Source organism: Coccinella septempunctata, chromosome 5 (genome assembly GCF_907165205.1).
Source record: "Coccinella septempunctata chromosome 5, icCocSept1.1, whole genome shotgun sequence".
NCBI lineage: Eukaryota > Metazoa > Arthropoda > Insecta > Coleoptera > Coccinellidae > Coccinella > Coccinella septempunctata.
Window position 1 is genome coordinate 20,216,341 of NC_058193.1, and position 21,481 is coordinate 20,237,821.

A 21,481-nucleotide genomic window follows, 5' to 3' on the forward strand; every position below is an offset into this window, starting at 1 on the left:
GCGTAGATGTCAATTATAACGTTAACGTTTACGTTCATGGCAGCACTTCAACTCTCTATTGCTGATGCTACTGGCCACATTCAAAATATTCAAATTACAATAACCGAACGACCAGGCCTGCCCAATAGCCATCGTCACTGGCAGTACTGTTCGGGAATATCGGAACTAGCCCACAGTTATGAAGGGTAGAGAGGGTAGAGTCTCTAACCTCCATACCCACAGTATTCATTACTTAAATATTTTTGAATTTGAAATAAAAAATCAAACCGTCTGTAACAGTACGATATTATTGACATTGAACTAAAGTTTCAGCTTCTTTAGTTCAATGATTATTGAGAGCCGTTAAATCATTTTTATGGAGGAGAAAAATTTAAGAATGACAGCAGTGGTGGAAGTAACTGCTCGGTTACTGGCGGTTACTAACGATTAACGATATCTCGCTAAAAAATAGCTTAAGCTTCCTTTGTCTATGATTTTATCATAGATTACAGATTACCGAGAGACATCTGTCTGTGGATTTTATTTCTAACCTCACTATACTACCTCACAACAATTTTGAATTTTTGGTTCATGACTTTTTTTACATTCTTTCTTGAATTTGAATGTCACTTCTTATGGTTCTTGAGATATTTCAAAAAATGAAAGTGTGTTAATTTGAAAGCTGGTTAACTCAATTTTCTGAAAATAAAAACCAGTGTTCCTTACATGTACATGATGTTTTAAACTTTTAGATATGAATACCCATACAAATAGTAATGAATCTGATGATTCTGGCAAACCGAAGTGAGTATTTAGCAAACAAAAGATTAGTACAACGAGGTTGGTAATGTCCTATAATGGTTAACTGCTGAATTATTTCGTTATTTCATGGTAAAAATTTTAATGGGAAATAAATGGGAATCAAATATATGATTATTCACTTTGAAGCTACATACATAATTTCATAGTTGAACCTCAATAAAAGGAGCAATAGTTCAAAAGTGACCATAAAAATCATTTCAGAAAGTATGAATTCATACCTCTGGATCTCGATCTGGAAATGGAATTGGCCATGAATGAGCCATTACCGGAAGTTATGCCTATGGATGAGGATGAAGAATTGGAAAGTGATATTAAAGAATTAGCAAATATCAAGGAGGATTCAGAAGATGGGGCTTCGGTAAACAATACTCCAATAACAGAAGCAGCCACTGGAAATATTTTAGATGAAACTCTTGGATGCTATTCTATTGAAACACCTACTAAAAGTCAAGTAATTTATACAAGTCTACCTAGTGAAACTTCAAAAAAAATTGAGAACAAAAGACTCGCAGAACATTTAAATTCTGGCATTGGAAAACTGTCCCTGTATACGCCAGTGAAAACTGGCAAAATAGAAACACTGACTCTCCACCCAAAATCATCTCTTCAGTTAGCTTCTAAAGAAACAAACAGATCTGAAACTCCTATTAATCACCTGAAAATCAACTTAGTACCTACTAACAATTCTCAAAGAAAGACAGGGATGTTTAGGACACCCATACATCCTCCAAGTTTAATTAAACCAAGGGAACCAGCTTCAACTTCAAAGATTCCTCAAAGACAGGTTGAGACAAAATTTTCTAAAGTGGTAGTAAGAGGAATATCTTATGTTATTCTAAAACTACTTGGGAGAGGTGGTAGTTCAGAGGTTTATCAATGCTTCGATTTGGTCAAAAAAGTGAATAGAGCAGTTAAATGTGTCAATCTTGATACAACATCTCGTGAAAGCTTTTTGAAAGAAATCGATTGTCTCAATCGATTACAACGTTTTGATCGTATTATTAAGCTATATGATTAGTAAGTATAATAATATGATGTCATATTTGTGAAGTTTGTTTTTACTAATTTTTTTCAATATTGAAAGGAAATATCCTTTCCTTTGAAAGGAGGCTTCCCTTCCCATTATCAAATAGGATGATAACCAAAGCCTGGCAAAAAATAGTATTTGATTGGAATATGACTTTCGGTTAAATTTCCTGAATTTTTGGCATATTTCGCATTTGACCTCCACAGAGAAAATGACCACAAAAAATCGTATGACTAAATTTTTAGATACAGGATGATAAAGATGACTTCCATCATTGGAACGACAATTCTTCGGAATTGTTGTTTCCAATTTGCTTTTTTTCAAATTTGAAATTATTTTCGTAATTACCACATAATTCACAGTGAAAATGTTGTCTTGAGTTTTTTACTTGCGATAAACACTTTTTGAGATAAAAAATAAAATGAATTTCCATCTAAGAGAGCTACGGAATTCTATGATTACTTCAGAATTGTCTAGACACAGGTTGAGGCAGCTCAGTAGGCTTCATATTTGACGTTTACTCATTCAATTATTTCGTTTATTGCGACATTGAAGTTAACTGCTGATTTTACAAAAAGAAATTAATTTTTAAATTTCCACACTCTGTATCTCAGAGACCCATATTCCATGGATTCTTTGTATCGTAAAATCATCCGATGAATAAGATTCCGAATTTACGGAACTTAATTCTGAAACACCCTGTATTGGTTAAAGGAACTTGAAGAAAACGTCCAACTTACCCAGCAACGTTTCAGCGGACTTTCAGTACACCAGTGTAATACCGGTCATGCATTTGATTTTGGCGACTTGGGATTGTGATTTCTTTAAGCGTTTATTGAAGGGGATTTGCGGAATTTGCGGATATTATAATAGTTTCAATTTCAGCAGGTTTTGAATCCAATGGCGAAACTTTTCGAGAAATTTTTCATGTGAATGCACTTTCCAAGGAGATATGATCCAGCCTTCGAGTGCTACACATTGGCTTGTAGGCATTTATTTAGCTGTGCCATCACCTGACGTCGCAGAATTCTTCCCTATAATGGACCCTTTCCTTGCCGTTTTACCAGCAGTCCTTGGTACGGTGTGTGACCTGCGGACCTTTACTCGTGGTTGGAGTAGAGTCAGACCTCTCGAGAGTGCACCTCCCTGGAGTAGAGTCAGACTCGACGGTTGCCCGCTGAAGGTTCTGGCAGAGGAGGCAGCAGTAGTCCCTCTCTTATCTTTGTTTCCGGAGGTATCCGGCTCATTGCCGCTACCCGTCCGGAAGGTAACGAACTAATCCCGGACTCTTTTTCTTCTCTCTAAGGTTCTGCGTCAGAATGGCGCATTGTACCAGGTTAAGCTGCTCAGTAGATAGATTGGTTTCGGGGTTCTTGTAGATAAAACCGACCATGACCTTATCAGGAGTACTGCCATCAGAGCGCAGCCTTTTCGAAGTTTTGGCTGCAAGTGTAGGGAGATTTGATTTCCTTTCCTTTGCTGCCTCCTTTTCTTCGCCATGACGCAGTACTTTCTCTAGGGCGGTTTCACCCCAAGATCTGCACATTCATGTTTCGAGGTTTCTGCACATTCTTCTTTGGAGGTTTGGGTCGTCGCGATTGAATTGGCCCCAGTCTCGACTAGTTTTTCAGGTTTTAAGCGGTGAACACATATATGAGCGGCCGCGGCCACGATCACGATCGTGACAACCGCGACTGAACGCCGCTATATCGCTGAACAGATCGTGATATTATGTGCGGAATAATACATTTGCATGGGACGGCTTCTCGATCGTGATCGTCATCGTGGCCGCGGCCGCTCATATGTGTTCAACGCCTTAAAGTTTCTTGAGATTAAAACATGGTCTCACGAGAAGGAGAGAAATTAACGTCCGCCAGGGTAAGACTCCCTTACCCTGGTAACGGCCGTTTTCCATAAACCTATCTATCCATTGTTTCAGTTACTGAAGATAGAAAAACCATCTGATTCCTTTGCTATGATCTATCTGTAGATATATTCTAGAATGGTTTCCAATCGTCAGTAAGTGAAACGATGGATAGATAGGTTTATTGAAAATGGCCGTAAGCCAAATTGAAACCGGAGTTCGCCTATTAGGAGCTCATCTTAACATAATGAGCCACTCCAAGAGTAAATTCTTCGGCATGAGATGTTCTACTTTGCACTTTGCATGGTTTTTCAATCCCCACCACTCATTGACTGCCCGAAAAGTTTATATCGTTAATCCTGTGCAAGCCCTTAGCCACGACACTACAGCTGAGCAGGAGCAGCAAAAGTCCGCCGAAACGTTGCTAAGGAACGTTGAAGTTTCTTCAACCAAGAGTATATTCTCAATATATTATCATTGTGAAACGAATTGCATATTCGAAAGCTTTCAGTTGTAATGAACTCTATTAAATTGGTGTAGCCGATATTTGATGAAAATCCATAATTAAACTTAAAACAGATTATATGATTCTCATAAAATGAGTGAAGGTAAAATGTTTACCCTCACTCACCTGAAGATGCTATTGTGAAAGCGAAACACGTGTCGTGGTTCAAAAACTCATTTTGTGAAAATCGTATAATGAACTCTTATCATAACTTACTCTCGAACTGTATAGCACTATTTAGTTGCTAATCGCATTGATTTTTACATATTCATTTTACTCAGATTTTATGCTTTCAAGTGAACATTTGGTGAAAGAAAAGAAACTTTATGTTGTTATGGAGATGGGTAGTGCGGACTTATCCCAAATCTTGAGAGATTTATCATCGAATAATAAGGAAATGTCTCCACCTTACTTGATTCTTTTTTATTGGATGGAAATGTTACGTGCTGTTCATCAAATACATACAGATGGTATGTATATTAAATATGTTCAATTCTTGATTTTTTCTTGCATTTCTAACATATATGAAATTAAAACTTTTCAAATATGTATATTTTCAGGTATTATACATTCTGACTTGAAACCAGCTAATTTTTTGATGGTGGATGGTAAACTGAAATTGATTGATTTTGGCATTGCAAGCTCACTTTCGAATGATAGCACAAGTGTTATCAAAAATGTTTCAGAAGGATCCAGTAATTATATAAGCCCTGAAGCTTTGAATTGCGAATATAGTGCAAGTGACTCAAGCCCAAACTATGGAAAACCGAAATATAAAGTAAATACAATTATGCCAGGCACAAATAGAAACGCAGGTTAGTGAGGTGACGCAGCGTGAGTTTTTGTAAAACATAGAAAAGAACAAGACGCGCAAATAAAGTGTGACAGTGACTTGTCAGATAGTTCGTGCAGCGCAGGAAAAGCTGCGTCACCTCACCAACCTGCGTTTCTATTTGCGCCTGGCCTAAGAGTCTATATACATATATCAGTACTAGCTGTTAAATTTGTTTTGAGATTGAGGATTCTCCAGATCATAAACACCATAACTCATACAGAAAATTATATGTTTTATCTGAGCGAAAATTATCACAATAAAATTAGTTTCATGTGAACAAGTACAGCATTAGACGCAGCGTTATTGACCAGTACGTAAGGTACGTTTCAAGCTGAATTCGTAATCAATCGCGGCCGAAGTGAACTTTGGCACGGAAGTTGAGCAGATGGCGTTCTCTGTTACCATTCGTAATGAAATTTAAATCGGCAAAAAAATTCTTGAAAGCTGCAAACTATCACTTCGGCAAGGAATTTCGTGCCGGCTATGGATCATGCTAATGCTTATGTTTTGATCAGTTACATGTTCAATTCATTTTGAGTAGTTTGCTCCAAGTTTATTGCGTTTGGTAAATTTCGTGCCAACTTCCGTGCCGAAGTGCACTTCGGGCCTCGAATTGATTACGAATGCAGCTTCATGCTTGCATTCGCCTGGTCGATTCCGGTATTCAAACAACGCGCAATTTTATTTTGGCATCGAGAGTCTATTTTGACTCTCCTCTGTAATGTAAAAGAATATGTCCCTATGTTTTAGTTCGAGAATACAGAATCTGCAATTCCATAGGAAATGTCACTTTTTCCATGCCAACCCATGCATTCCTACATTCGAGAATCAGGCGCTAGTGTTATTTGATAAACATGATATAACCCCATTCTTTGACAGTTTTGAGAGTATAGTAGAGTCGTTCTATCTCATTCAGGAGTCCACACTCTGTTTTTAAGGCCAGTTCATATCTATGAAGACAACCAATCATCAGTTCAAGGGGCGCTGATGATACTAATTTGTGCACAAAAAACGAAGCAATTTAAAATCCCATATTTGAAATATGAATATGCAGCGAATTTGTAAAATTCATGAATTTTCAATAATAATCCAAATTGAGGAGAATAGTAAAATCATTTGCACAGTTCAATTCACGATCAGTGATGAAAAAAAGTTATTTTGTATCCCCTTCTTAATTATATAAAAAAGGTAAGACTTCGCTTAGCGGTCAAATTATCCACCAAAACATTTGTAAAGTTGTAAAAATGTCGGTCCAAAACCCGGTGTCAGACGACAGCCGTCTATAGAGACACCTACTTAATACGGTTGTCTGACATTCCTAAAATGAATAGATGTGTATGCAGGATGGTTATACATAAACTAAAACTTTTTAACTCTTACGGCCGGTTTCATAATCAAACCTAAAGTTCTTTCAATTTTAAAGCTTCCTTTTACCCTACTAACGTCCAGTTTTATAATCGGATTTAACGTCACTTTAAGCTTAAAGGTTCCTTTACAGTCATTTTTAATGACTGAAGGACTGAAGCTTTAAAATTAAAGGGACCTAAGGTTTGATTATGAAACCGGCCGTTAAAATGACAGTAAGGGTACGTTCATATCGAAGATGCCTGGATGAGCGCGGTGGAGGTCGCGGTCGCGATCTTTACATCGATGTCAAAACAAACCTTCATATTCTAATGAGACCGTACATACCAAGGATGTTTCACCCGTTCACCCTCGCCGCTTATCATCGCGGTTTTCAGCGATGTCGATAGCAGAACAAAATAGTTTGATTTTATATGGCGATCGGGCTGTTGCCGCGAGGTACCTTGCACGCTTATTGGCGCTCTTCAAATCACGTGACATTCACCAGGGTAACGTATTTATTTTTCAGTTCGTTTATGAGCTTTGACTGAAAGGAAAGCATCTTCGACATGTACTGCCAGGCATCGAAGTAAACCTCGTCCGCGACCGCGACCTCCACCGCGCTCATCCATGCATCTTCGGTATGAACGTACCCTAAAGGAAGCTTTAAGCTCAAAGTGACTTTAAATTTGATTATAAAACTGGACGTCAGAGATATAAAGAAATGAATGTCATATTGATACAGTTATCTTTCTTCAAGAAAGAAACTCTGCTGCAATTTTCAATCTTCATTATTTGTATTCGAGTTATGAGCCAAAATTTATATTTTTGAAAATATCCGTTTCTGTTCATGTGAAATGAAAACAATAGATCCTTTTTTTATATATGTTACGGCTAAAGATAGGTGTGAACATAAACTTAAGATTAGCCGGCTAAACTTAGGTTTAGCTTCGGGTATTTGCTAATGTTAGTTTCCAAATACCAAAGGTTAAATTCTAGAAAAATATAAGTAGAAGTACCCAATCTTGTTTGTTGTTAACCGGACTACTTGGCTCAAAGATTATAGAGTTAACTCTATAATCTTTGATTTGGCTGATAACCTTTACGATTAATGCACTTGTATCCCCCGGGATGATTCAAGGGTGGCGACACGCCATATTTTGGAAGCCGTATGTTCAATGACTCGGGAAGAAATTTTTAACAAAATCAGCCAGAGAAAGTGTTTTCAACTATGTTCATGTTCATAGTTTTTTTTTGTTCTTTTTTACGAAAGAATTGGTTGGAAAGAAATTGCAACTTTAGAAACTATAGTTCCTATTTCGTAATTTTTCCATAAACCCAATTATTGAATGGTAGGGAAAATATACTTTTGTTTGCGGAAAAAATTTCCTGTCTAATATCTCATTTTCTTGTAGGGTCATATTATGGTTTTTCACAAATTAGGCTCGGTTTGAAGAGCATTAATCTCCTAAACAGATGAAAATAACTCGTTAAATGTTGAATTGATAACCCATGGGCGTTATGTAATACAATTCGATGCTCTTTTGCATATTTCAATTCTAAAAATTTAAACAAAATAGTGGCCGTGTGCGTTCGTCCTATCCCATCCGACCATTCATGAGACATCCCCTCTCCGCGTGTCCGTTTTTAGCCGAATACATTTTTAGCCGTTTCGTTTTGGTTAGTGTGCACATTAGCCGGCTAAAGATGAAATGCCCTGACGCAGATGAATATTTTATCGAACTTTAGCCGATCCTTGAATATACACCTAAGTTTAGCCGGCTAATCTTAAGTTTATGCTCACACCTATCTTTAGCCGTAACATATAGATATAAAGTTTCTTACTCTGATTTTTCCCTAGGAGTTTCTTTGCTGAGCTATTACATGATTGTGATTCCCTTCTTATTGAAAAAATAGTTCATTATGACTTTGGGGGAATTATTAAATTTTTGTTTGCAGCTCGCCTGAGAAAAAAATTTATTTTTGATATGTTATTTGTCTCTCCATGAATACTCACATCTTCAAATGAGCTCCGTAGTTTGCGTATAGAAGATTTTCATCAAAACTATTCTGAGCATAAAAGACTTCCACAACGATTCATTTTATGGCAAAAACGAAAGAGACAAAATGTCCCTTGTTTTTTACGAAGAATACGTTTGATAGGTACTAAATAATATTAGAACTAGTTTTCATTAACATATTATGCAACAATATTTTGTCAGTTTTCAAATTTTATGGATACACCTTTGCCTTTAGCGTCCACGATCATAAGTATAAAATCTGAAGATTGATTAATTACCGAGCAGGCACTTCTTTCGATTTAGCGCGATTTCCCAGTACTCAATCCATAGCCGTAAATATCGCCGATTAAGCAAGTTAAACCAGTGTTGGCTGCAGCTAATATATCGTCGGGCAAAAATCTTGCATTATTTCAATGATAACTTTTCGACATAAAACCCATAGACATAGAGACATGGACTGAGCAATGTCAGCATGAAAATGTCTTTTTTATAGATAGAGAGAAATGATCGTCGGGCATTTACCTGTCTCTTTTTTGTTCACATAGAGGTGAGTGTGGACCAATCAAAATTCTAGAAAAAGACAACTGCATGCCCGACGTGTGTTTCTCTCTGTCACTTTTTTTGACCGTATTTCATGCATAGATATAAAGAGAAGGCACAGTCCATGTCTATATGTCTATGATAAAACCTTAGATTAATAAAACCTTTTGTATTTCTATGCTTCTAGTTTTATTTTCGCATCGCCGTTGTCAATGATATGATAAAGCTCTGAATGTAACTCGATTATTAGCGATCTCGGATATTGCGGGTGACTCGGCTGTTGCCTCCTCACCTAACAATGTCCTCGAATATTATAAATCGTATAATAATCTCGTTATATCAATAACTATAATTGTCCCCATTTCCTTATGTGTTTCAGCTATAATTATATGTGGTTAACAGGTGTAAAGATATGGACCTTCAATTTTTTTCAGCTATACCTGGAGACTTGATGGCGGAATACTGTGTACATCCTGACCGAATGCGGTCTGCCCTTTATACTCTCCGAATAGTTTTACTTTCGTCTACTACAGGTCATGTGGTATTTTTTGGGAGTCACGCATGTGTGTAGCATTCTACAGAGTAAGTGAGGCTTGGTTCAGTCTTGATGGGACAGGTGTCGCGTTGTGATGGGGTGAAAAATATCCCTCATGGCGGCCCCCCTTTCTCGCTTAAGGACATCATCCTCCGGTTGGGATGTGTTGCATTGCACTTTGCTGGCGAGGGACAATAATCCCGAAACCGGTCTTCTTCAACTTCTTCTTCTTCAACAGCCTGTTCGTATCCACTCCTGGACATAGGCCTCCCCTTGTGAAACCGGTCTACAGATTGTTTTTATGTTCCAGCTTCTCTTGGAATTCCTTCGCTGATTCATGACTAGCATTCGACAATTCTTCGAATTGTCATCTCCAATTTACATACTAGTTGCCCTAGTTGGAATCAACCTACTATGGATTTACATCCATACACCATACACCAACGGTCGTCCTTTGAACTTGCAATCATGTACAATAGTATGTCCAGACAGTGTTTCACTGTCAAGGTTCATTTTCCTTTGTTATTCTATGTCATTCGAATCTGTGGTGCAAATATTCAGTATTTCCTGATTTTTTTCAGATCAGTGTCAAATCGGATGTTTGGTCATTAGGATGTATACTTTATCAGCTTGTTTACAAAAAAACACCATTCCAACATATCACACACCCAATGAAGAAATTGATGGCCATAGCAAATCCTTCGATTGCCATAGAATACCCCCAGGATTATAAAGTACCTAACAAATTCATAGCAACGATAAAAAAATGCCTTATTTTCGACGCAAAATCTAGAGCCACAGTTGATGAATTGATTGCAGAATACCAACACTTCGATGTTTAACTCATATTTATTAAGTAAAATATTCCATATTTTTTTAAAGAAATTTGTAAATAAAGAACAATTAATTTGATATAAATCAGTGTTTTTATTAATGATTTCTTCTTCTTTCTTCTTATCTAGCAACTATAAAAAAAAGCCTTATTTTCGACGCAAAATCTAGGAGCCACAGTCACAGTTGATGAATTGGTTGCAGAATACCAACACTTCAATGTTTAACTTATATTTATGAAGTAAAATATTCCATATTTTTTGATGAAATTTGTAACTAAAGAACAATTAATTTGATATAAATCTGTGTTTTTATTAATGATTTCTTCAAGCCTTGCTTGCCAAATTTAAGTCTTCTGATTAGGGCGAGATATAATCATCAAAATTAATTATTCAGATATAATAATATCCATTGATGTAAAAAAATACAAATTCTCTAATCGAACTAGCCAATTACCATAACTCGGGTTCAATTACCATCAAATCGAGGAATAGAAGATGCTGACAATGGATTTCGGTATTATTTGGCCTCATCAGAGCAACACAACTACAAAACCGATGGAAATGGAACGAATTGATAGCTATTTCATTAGATGCCAGCAGCTTTCAGGAAGTAGAGTTATACCCCAACACACCTAGGATGTAACGAGGTCCTACTCAATTATCCTTTTAACCATCCTATGATCTTTATTTTAACGGGTTTTACGCATCTAAATTAATTGCGATTATAATTTCTCCCCTTATCTTGCTGTGAACACAAACGATTTCGCAGCTCTCTCGCGAATGCAAGATGACCGCGAAATGCGATTCCTGCAAACTGAGAGTTGATGTATGCTGCCATATCTCTTCACTCTGGGAGTTGAAAAGGATCTTGTTATATACCACGTGTAGTTCGGGTATAATTAAGCTGGCAGGGTCACTTCGTTTCATTTTCCATTTGTTGTGTTGCTCTGATGAGGTCCAATAAGGTAGAAACCATATTCACAATAATAATAGAATGATCACGCCTAAACAGGCAGGCAATGAATACAATAATAAGGATGAATTCAGATGCATACCACCCGCCGATATGAATATCAACAAGTGTTAAGATCTGAATTGAACTAGCCAATTTGCCACCGTCAAGGCCCCAAATGGAGTACGCTCCATCGAAGAAAAGCAGATGCTGACCATGGTTTCGGTCCCATTTGACCTCATCAGAGCAACATAGCATTTTTCAACGATGGAGAACGTTTGGAATTGATGGAACTTTATTCAATATTGGCACGTGCTACTGGGTACTATACATTTACCCAGAGCGCCACCCAATATGAAACGGTATCCGATTCAATCCCCTTCAGAAATGAAACCAAAGATTATAGAGTACTACTCTATAATCTTTGATAGAAACCAAGACGAAGACAATAGCATATGTCCCATACTTTCTCTAATTCAGTACGCCGATTCGCTTTGCGAACAACAGACGTGTGACGAATTGAGAAGCCTGGGAACACGTTCAGATCACGGCAGAAATGGTGCCAGCGGTACAATAATAATAGAATGATCACGCCTAAACAGGGAGGCAATGAATACAATAATAAGGATAAATTCAGATGCATACCACCCGCCGATATGAATATCAACAAAAGTGTTACGATCTGAATTGATAGCCAATTTGCCACCGTCAAGGCCCCAAATGGAGTGCGCTCCATCGAAGAGAAGGAGATGCTGACCATGGTTTCGGTCACATTTGACCTCATCAGAGCAATATAGCATTTTTCTCCGATGGAGAACGTTTGGAATTGATGGAACTTTATTCAATATTGGCACGTGCTACTGGGTACTATACATTTACCCAGAGCGCCACCAAATATGAAACGGTATCCGATTCAATCCCCTCCATTTGGGGCCTTGACGGTGGCAAATTGGCTAACCCTTGTTGAAAGATTATAGAGTAATATATAATCTTTGCACTTGTTGATATTCATATCGGCGGGTGGTATGCACCTGAATTTATCCTTATTATCATATTCACCATCTTTCCTGATGAAATGATTTTTCTGTTGATATCCCCAGAGTGATGGTAGTTGGCTAGTTCGATTGAGATCGAGCGAATCCAACTACCGATGAGGGCGCTGCAAGTGCTGCAACTCGTAAACAAACATGGCGTCAAATGAGTAATATTTTTTTTGTCCTTTATTGAAAATTTACAAGCTACTCATATAAAGTAGGTATTAGGTAAATTAGATGTTATTAAGGGCATGAAAGTGAAGTGTCCAGTGACATTTCTGCTTATTGTACACTGGGGTGTAAGGAGGAAGGATGCATTTTATAGCCTCTCCTCTCAAATGCCAACCTCACCTACTCGCGGTGCACCCTGTTCTTACGAACGAGGCTCGGGCGACCGAACATAAGCGGTATAACTCTGTTTCCCACAATTACATAGCCTAAACATTGCCTTTTGAGTAGGAAATGGCTCTCTGCGTTGCTTAAACTACGTCTTTAGACCTTGTCGTCCAAGGATACCTGTGCCACAAAATAATCTAGTCTAAACTGCAACCAAAGTTGCACTGACAGCGTTACCAGTGCGGCTTTAAAACACCTCCTAACGCAGCTCCTACAAAAAAATGGATCAGTCGAACAGGACAAAATTTGTATCCGGAGGTAAAATACCCTCCCACTCGGATCTCCGGGGAAGGGTGACTGAGCGAGTGAATTGTCGTACCAATGAAAAGTACATAGCATTTTGCAGCATGGAACGTCAGAACTTTGCTACGCAACGCCATGGCCGACCACCCTAATGGATAAGGATTGCAACGAACATCCATTGCAATAGTTGTCCTAAGCGAGACACGCTTCTCAGACGAATAGCTTGGTAGAACAAGCATATACTTTTTGCTGGAAGGCAAAATCAGACAACATGCCATTAGAAATGACTTGGCCGCCAAACTAACCGAAAATCCAGAACGTTTAATGACACTACGCTTTCCTGCAGCAAATAACACGTTCGTGAACATCATTGCAGTATACGCACCCACTTTGAACTCCTCTTACAACATAAAGGATACTTTCTACGAAACACTCGTGCACTCTGCATTAAGTAAAATCCCAAAACGGGAACGAATTATTTTCCTTGGAAACTTCAACGCCAGAGTGGGTAGATGCCAAGACTCAGAACTGTGCCCAGGAATGATAGGAAAACACGGCACAGACAGGCAGACAGCATCAATTCGAACGGAGAACGTCTGCTGGCTCTTTATGCAGAACACAATATGTGTATAACGAACACCTATTTTATTACGAGACCGAATTCAAGGGGGACCTGGCGCCACCCTCGCGATCAGGGCATTGGCATACTCTCGACTATGTAATCGTGAGAAGAAAAGATCTCAAAGAGGTGTTGGTCACTGAACCCAGAGCAGATCTGGAATGCTGGACTGATCATAGGCTGGTAATTTCGAGAATGAAGATCTCAATGCTCACGAAATACCAACGCAAGCCAAAGATCCTAAGAGGGCGCCTACAAATCTCCATACTACAAAACCCTTCAACAAAAGAAAGATTCACAGCTGCCATCAAAGATAGTCTAACACCACCGGATTATAAAGAGGGCATTGAGAGTCTTTGGCTCCGCTTCAAATCATCTCTTTCAAATACAGCGCCAAAGAAATACTGGGTACAGAACACTTCCGAAAATCTCCAGACTGGTTCGCCGACAATGAAACGCATATTGCACCCGAAGGGGTGCAATATGGAATTTAAACACAAATCAATGAAAACAGCAATTAACAAGCCTGGCGATGTTGCAGCCCAAAAGAGTCTTATAAACATAAAATGCGAGGTCCGTCAAGAAATAAGAAAAATCAAGGATAGTTGGTGGAGGGAAAAAGCTAGGGAAATACAAGCTTACGTCGATAACTATGACTACAGGTATTTTTTCGAAGCTGTCAATACTGTTTATGGCCCAAGCAGAAAAGCTAACTTCTCTATAAGAGATGCTCAGGGAGTTTTCTATCTGATGATAGAAAAATTCTCGAAAGATGTAAGGAGCATTACTCTCAGGTGTTGAATCAAAATAACGACACGGATTTATCCATTACGGCTCCTTGCGTATAGTCCGATGGCATCGCTTGATGACGAAATCTCAATGTCGGAAATCATAAGTGCGATAAAAAATATGAAAAATAATAAGTCACAAGGTCTAGACGGCGTTCTAGCGGAGATTTTCAAAGCCCTGGATGAAGACATTGTCAATAGCCTCCTAACACTAATCCGAGAGATCTAGGAATAAGGAGGTGTGCCACAAGACTTCAGAGCCGAGCCTCTAGTTATCAACCTCTATAAGAACAAAGGCGATACGTCAAATTGCAACAATTACTTGGGCATATCGTTGCTTAGTGTGGCTGGTAAAATTCTCTCGAAGATTATGGCTAATCGTCTAATTCCACTCTTAGAAAAGCTATTACCTGAATCCCAGTGTGGCTTTCGAACCAATCGAGGTACGGTGGACCTAATTTTTATAAGGCGACAGCTGCAAGAGAAGGCCCGTTACCAACTATCAAGGATCAATACAGCCTATATGGATTTGAGTAAGGCCTTCGACTCGGTGAATCGGAGAGCGCTATGGAAAATCATGGGACGCCTTGAAGTACCCAAAAAATTCTTAGCAGTGTGTAAAAGCCTCCACACGAACAACATCGCTAGAATACAGCATAGATAATGCTCTACAACCTACAACCGACCATTTCTTAACCAACTCTGGAATAAAACAAGGCTGAGTGTTAGCGCCTTTACTGTTCAATATTTTCGCCTTAGCTGTCTCTCTCATTGATGACATTAGTATGCCTACAAGAGGTGTTGGAATAAGATTCAGATTTGATGGAGGCCTGTTTAAGCTGAAGCGCCTCAGAGCAAAAACCCGTACAAAGTTTATCACGGAACTTCAATATGCAGACGACTGCGTTCTTATCTTATCGCTAGCAGCCCAGATGATCTATAGATAATGTTGGACACCTATAAACATATATACGAAGCTTTGGGCCTGAGACTCAATATTGACAAAACCAAAATCCTGGTAAGTCCGCCAGAAAACCTTCAAACAGATATCAGTCTGTTGGATGAAACTCTAGAACAGGTCGAGCAGTTCAAATACTTGGGAAGCTTCATAAATACTAAGGCTAACCTGGACACGGAAATACACAACCGTATCAGTTCAGCATCCTTCTGTAAGCTAAAGGACAGAGTGTTTCAAAATCACGACCTCAATCTGAAGACCAAGACAGCTGTTTACAAAGCAGTGGTATACCCAACGCTTCTTTGCGGAAGCGAAAGCTGGACGCCCTACAGGCGACATATCGAAAAGCTTGAACAAACGCAACAATGTCATCTAAGAAAAATAATGCACATCAGATGGTTCCACAAAGTTTTAAATGCAGAAGTTTTGCAGCGCGCGGGTTGTATAACAATTGAGACTCAAGTAACGAGAGCCCGACTCAGATGGAGCGCCACATTCTGAGGATGCAAGATACAAGACTCCCCAAAATAGCTCTGTACGGCGAATTCACAGAGGGAGCTCGGAAACCAGGAGGCAAGTATAAGCGATTCAAGGATTTACTGCATCAGTCCCTAAAATCGGTTAATGCCAATCATAACTGGGAGCAACTATAGCGTTAGACACATCACAGTGGAGGTCTTTGGTCCACAGCTATAATGGAGACTCGAGAAGAATATAGTGGCGGCCAGGTCTGGTTGGTAACTATCCATGCCCAGAGTGTGGAAGGATCTGAGTTTTATTGCACCGATAGTCTTTTTGTAGATTTATTCTCGGTAAGGGGATTCAGCAATGAATGAATAAATGTATTGTATGTACAGGGTTGGCAAAATTCGTTGTCTACTGAAGGGATCTCGAGAACTATAGCAGCTAGAAGAAAACGGACGGCACATTCTCGAGCTCTTTTTTCTTGACTAATCCAAAGCTGAAAACAGATCCAGCCTAACGTTCATAGATTTTGAGTTATGAACGAAAATTGAGAAATTGTCATTTTCAATGAAGCTGAATAACTCGCTTATTTGAACTCGTATTCGAAATCCGTTGTTACATTCCACAGGCACTTTTTTATGAGGAACTCGAATAAATTTTTTGATCCAGGCATTTTCGAGATACGACAGGGATTTCTGATTTTTCAAATGTAAACTATAGTTGAAAGTTCTTTCATCTTGCTGCAATTTTTTTGCTGTTTTCAAAAATGTATCATATGTCGCTATTCACATGAATATAACGTAAGAAACAAAAATCAATACCTTTTCCTGCTTTTTGGTTCACTGTTGAATTTTCAGTAGGCTGGCGTAACCATAGCGACCGTTGAAAATGCATTTTCTACGATAGGAATCACCGACTGACGAATAATAATTTTTTTATATATTGATATCCAGATCGATATCCTTTTAAAGAGAGTGAAATACTTTCGTGTGATTATTAAAGAAGAAAATTTATTCAATTACCTATCGTTTTTCTATTTATGAAAGAAACTTCAAGAGTCAGTAATATTATTAATAAAATACGATAGCTATCTATAATTATAATTTTTACAGAAGTAGGATTATGAAAAATAGTCAACGGTAGTGTTCGAATTGTGAACCATTATAAGATAAGCATGCCAAACATCGCGAGAACAAACGATGGCAAATTAATCATCGAAATATTTATTCAGCAATCCGTGATTTCAATCATAGAGGCTCAGGTTCACAAAATATAAAATATAATGCATATTCAACGGTTGTTATAGTAACCCAGCCTACTTATAATTCAACAGAGAATCGAAAAGCAGGAAAAAGTATTGAATTTTTTTTCTCGTGTAACATTCATATGAATAGCTGAATAGCAACATATGATACATTTTTGAAATCAGCAAAAAAATTGCAGCAAGATGAAAGAACTTTCAACTATAGTTTACATTTGAAAAATCAGAAATCCCTTTCGCATCTCGAAAATGAGTGGATCGAAAAATTTCTTAATATCATATTCGAATTCCTCATAAAAAAGTATCTGTAGAACATAAATAAAACAATAAAAAACACTCGACTATACGTTTCACAATTTATTAAAATTATTTTCGTTGACATGCATGTTTCGGGTTTCACCCCATTCTCAAAACTGAACATGAAATACATAGGAACACGAAATACACATTATTCACATTATTACTATCAGATAACAGATGTTAAAACCGGAGACAGGCGAAAATCAAGTTGGTCATTTACGATTGGGAGGTTTTGTTTTAGGGCTGAAGATATTTCTAAACATTCCAAAAGGTCCATACGTTTGCCTTTAGTGCCCTTGTGTAAAATTTTTGTTTTATTAAAGTCTATAAAGTGGTTGGAAGTAATACAATGGTTGGAGAAGCCAGTCGTTGATTTATTTTGGAGAATTGATCTCTTGTGTTCATCAATTCTAATCCCCAGAGAACGACCGGTTTGACCTATATAACATGCGGGGCATTCGTCACAGAACAACTTATATACACCACTTAACTGTGAAAAACTCAGACGATCCTTACCACTACAAAACATTGATCTTAGATTTTTCTTATTAGTACACATCACATCAATTTTATTCTGTTTGATTCTTTTACAAAGTTTATTACTGAGGGATGGAATATAGTTGATGTACATATATTTCTTGATTTCACTATCACATTGAGGTGGATAGACTAAAGTTAATAATTTGTTGTGTTGTTTTTTATAGAGTATTTTGTCTATTATGTCAGTAGAATAGCCATTGTTTTTTGCTAATAATTTCAGGACTTGAACCTCTTTTTCAAAGTTGGCTTTAGACAGTGGAATAGAAATTAACCTGTATACCAATGTATGAAATGCAGACATCTTGATCTTGTAAGGATGTGCACTACTGCTATGGATAAGAATATCAGAGAAGGTGGGCTTTCTATATATATCGAATTCAAGATGTTCATTTATTCTTTTAACCTGAATATCTAAAAAGTTCAAACATCCATTCTCGTCCTCCATTTCTAAAGTGAACTGGACAGTACTATAAAAGGAGTTTAATAAATCTAAAAATGATTTTAGTTCTGAGATCGATCCAGTCCAAACACAGAAAATATCATCCACATATCGCTTCCAGTATAACACAAACATATTAAATCTAATATTCACAGGGGAGAATATTTTCTTTTCTAGAGCTGTCATGAATACCTCACTGAATAAGGGAGATGAGGGGGAACCCATTGGTAGGCCGTCTAATTGCTGATAGACGTTATCATTGAATTGAAAATAGCTTTGCCCTAGACATAACTTAAGGAGTCTCATTGCTTCTGCCTTAATATCAACAGTGAGTGAGGGGTTTTCATCGAGTTGTTGGTTAACTAAGTTCTCGACCTCTGTAGTTGGTATGGAGGGAAACAAATTCACTACATCAAATGAAACTAATTTTGCGTTTGTGGGAATTTTAAGTGTCTTTAATTCATTGGTCAGTTGGATGTTATTCTTGACGGAATATATGGGATTATGTTGAATCAAATCAGGTAATATTGAATTCATATATTTGCACAATTTTGAAGTGGGTGCATTGGTGTAGGAGACAATGGGTCTCATGGGGCAGTTTTCTTTGTGAATTTTTGGGAGCGCATATAATAAAGGTACTGTTGGGTTCATCACGGTCAAAGGGGTATCTACTTGAGATAACAAATTGGGGCAGATTTAATATGTTTGTGTTATACTGGAAGCGATATGTGGATGATATTTTCTGTGTTTGGACTGGATCGATCTCAGAACTAAAATCATTTTTAGATTTATTAAACTCCTTTTATAGTACTGTCCAGTTCACTTTAGAAATGGAGGACGAGAATGGATGTTTGAACTTTTTAGATATTCAGGTTAAAAGAATAAATGAACATCTTGAATTCGATATATATAGAAAGCCCACCTTCTCTGATATTCTTATCCATAGCAGTAGTGCACATCCTTACAAGATCAAGATGTCTGCATTTCATACATTGGTACACAGGTTAATTTCTATTCCACTGTCTAAAGCCAACTTTGAAAAAGAGGTTCAAGTCCTGAAATTATTAGCAAAAAACAATGGCTATTCTACTGACATAATAGACAAAATACTCTATAAAAAACAACACAACAAATTATTAACTTTAGTCTATCCACCTCAATGTGATAGTGAAATCAAGAAATATATGTACATCAACTATATTCCATCCCTCAGTAATAAACTTTGTAAAAGAATCAAACAGAATAAAATTGATGTGATGTGTACTAATAAGAAAAATCTAAGATCAATGTTTTGTAGTGGTAAGGATCGTCTGAGTTTTTCACAGTTAAGTGGTGTATATAAGTTGTTCTGTGACGAATGCCCCGCATGTTATATAGGTCAAACCGGTCGTTCTCTGGGGATTAGAATTGATGAACACAAGAGATCAATTCTCCAAAATAAATCAACGACTGGCTTCTCCAACCATTGTATTACTTCCAACCACTTTATAGACTTTAATAAAACAAAAATTTTACACAAGGGCACTAAAGGCAAACGTATGGACCTTTTGGAATGTTTAGAAATATCTTCAGCCCTAAAACAAAACCTCCCAATCGTAAATGACCAACTTGATTTTCGCCTGTCTCCGGTTTTAACATCTGTTATCTGATAGTAATAATGTGAATAATGTGTATTTCGTGTTCCTATGTATTTCATGTTCAGTTTTGAGAATGGGGTGAAACCCGAAACATGCATGTCAACGAAAATAATTTTAATAAATTGTGAAACGTATAGTCGAGTGTTTTTTATTGTTTTATTTATGTTAGAACGATGTTTCACCAAGAGATTAGCGAGGAATCAATTTCTATCTGTAGAATGTAACAACGGATTTTGAATACGAGTTCAAATAAGCGAGTTATTCAGCTTCATTGAAAATGACCATTTCTCAATTTAAGTTCATAACTCAAAATCTATGATCGTCAGGCTGGATCCGTTTTCAGATTTGGAATAGTAAGGAAAAAAGAGCTCGAGAATGTGTCATCCGTTTTCTTCTAGCTGCTATAGTTCTCGAGATCCCTTCAGGAGACAACGAATTTTGCCCACCCTGTATACTAAAAACTTGCTATGGAAGAGCTTCGGGCAATATTTTTTTGAATCTCCTGTTGTCGGGTCCTTCAGTATATAGGTTCTGGATGAAGTTGTTTGGGAATCCCTGCAATCGTTCTTGGTATCTCGTGGAGGCGGATTTGATGACAGGTATGGGATTTCGAGATCTGCATGAAATCTTTCATTTGTGACATAGGCTTGGTGCACCTGCTACCAATCGAAGTGTGAATGCTACCACATTTCATCTTGTGGGTTTTGCACAGCCCCATAGTTGAACGCCATACGACCAAATAGATTTCATAATCGCTTCGTGTAGTGTACCTAAGTTTGTTCTGGATGGACAATTTCGATTTCTTCCCAATTAACCAGAGCATATTTGGGTGAGTTAGTCGAGGTGCATGCTTAGGTTTTTGACTTCCTTTGTAATTGGTATTAAGTATTATGGCTCCGATTAAAGTTACTCCGGGCCAACTTTCTTGAAGATGTTAGTGCCGTTTGATGAAGATTCTATAAGAGCTTAAATCCAGAAACTTTCATTCTATACATTCTATACATGATATTAATGCCAACAATTACACCCAATTCAAAAAGATGGCCTGAAAACTTACTCTGCAGTTCTAATTTTATCGACAAAATGAAAAATTAATTCTTGTCAAACATTTCAATTATTTATCACTTTCAATGGTGCTTGCACAATTCAAAGTGAAATTTTAAATCACCACTTTATTCCATTTGGAATGCTTGTGTCTGTAAACAGTGTAAACAAATGCGAAGGACTTAGGGAGATGATTCCTCGATGAAAATAAGCAGGAGTATTTCCAATACATTTTTTTCGAAATCGACCTCCTTTCCAAGATACAGCAGTTGGAAGGCGATGACGAGTTGACAGTTTTTACCGGTTTTGAAAAACATTCCGAGTCATTAAAGTATACATGTTATGAAGCACTAAGTACATATTACTCACACATTTTTTTTAGATCTCATAACTTTATTATTAGGGGTTGAAAATAATAACCGCTAATGATTTTCCTTCCAAAAGTTATTTTCGTAGGATAGATTTTCGAAAAATAAAATTCTCTTATGGTTTCCCATTCA

General features: G+C 37.5%; 1 protein-coding gene across 1 annotated transcript; it reads left to right on the forward strand.

Annotated features, from left to right (window-relative positions):
• Positions 1-507: 507 nt before the first annotated feature.
• On the forward strand, positions 508-10,390 carry LOC123313832 (dual specificity protein kinase Ttk). Its single transcript, XM_044898879.1, has 5 exons — positions 508-783; positions 1,003-1,818; positions 4,495-4,667; positions 4,758-4,975; positions 10,054-10,390. Exons 1-5 carry the CDS (start codon positions 734-736, stop codon positions 10,312-10,314), a joined length of 1,518 nt encoding a protein of 505 aa, XP_044754814.1. The 5' UTR covers positions 508-733; the 3' UTR covers positions 10,315-10,390.
• Positions 10,391-21,481: the final 11,091 nt, after the last annotated feature.

What these genes read in the sequence shown, in the direction of transcription:
- LOC123313832 (XM_044898879.1), top strand. Translation starts at nt 734, where the DNA reads ATGAATACCCATACAAATAGTAATGAATCTGATGATTCTGGCAAACCG. An exon ending in GATGATTCTGGCAAACCGAA is followed by an intron (nt 784 to 1,002) that starts GTGAGTATTTAG and finishes AAATCATTTCAG; the next exon opens with AAAGTATGAATTCATACCTC. An exon ending in TCATCAAATACATACAGATG is followed by an intron (nt 4,668 to 4,757) that starts GTATGTATATTA and finishes GTATATTTTCAG; the next exon opens with GTATTATACATTCTGACTTG.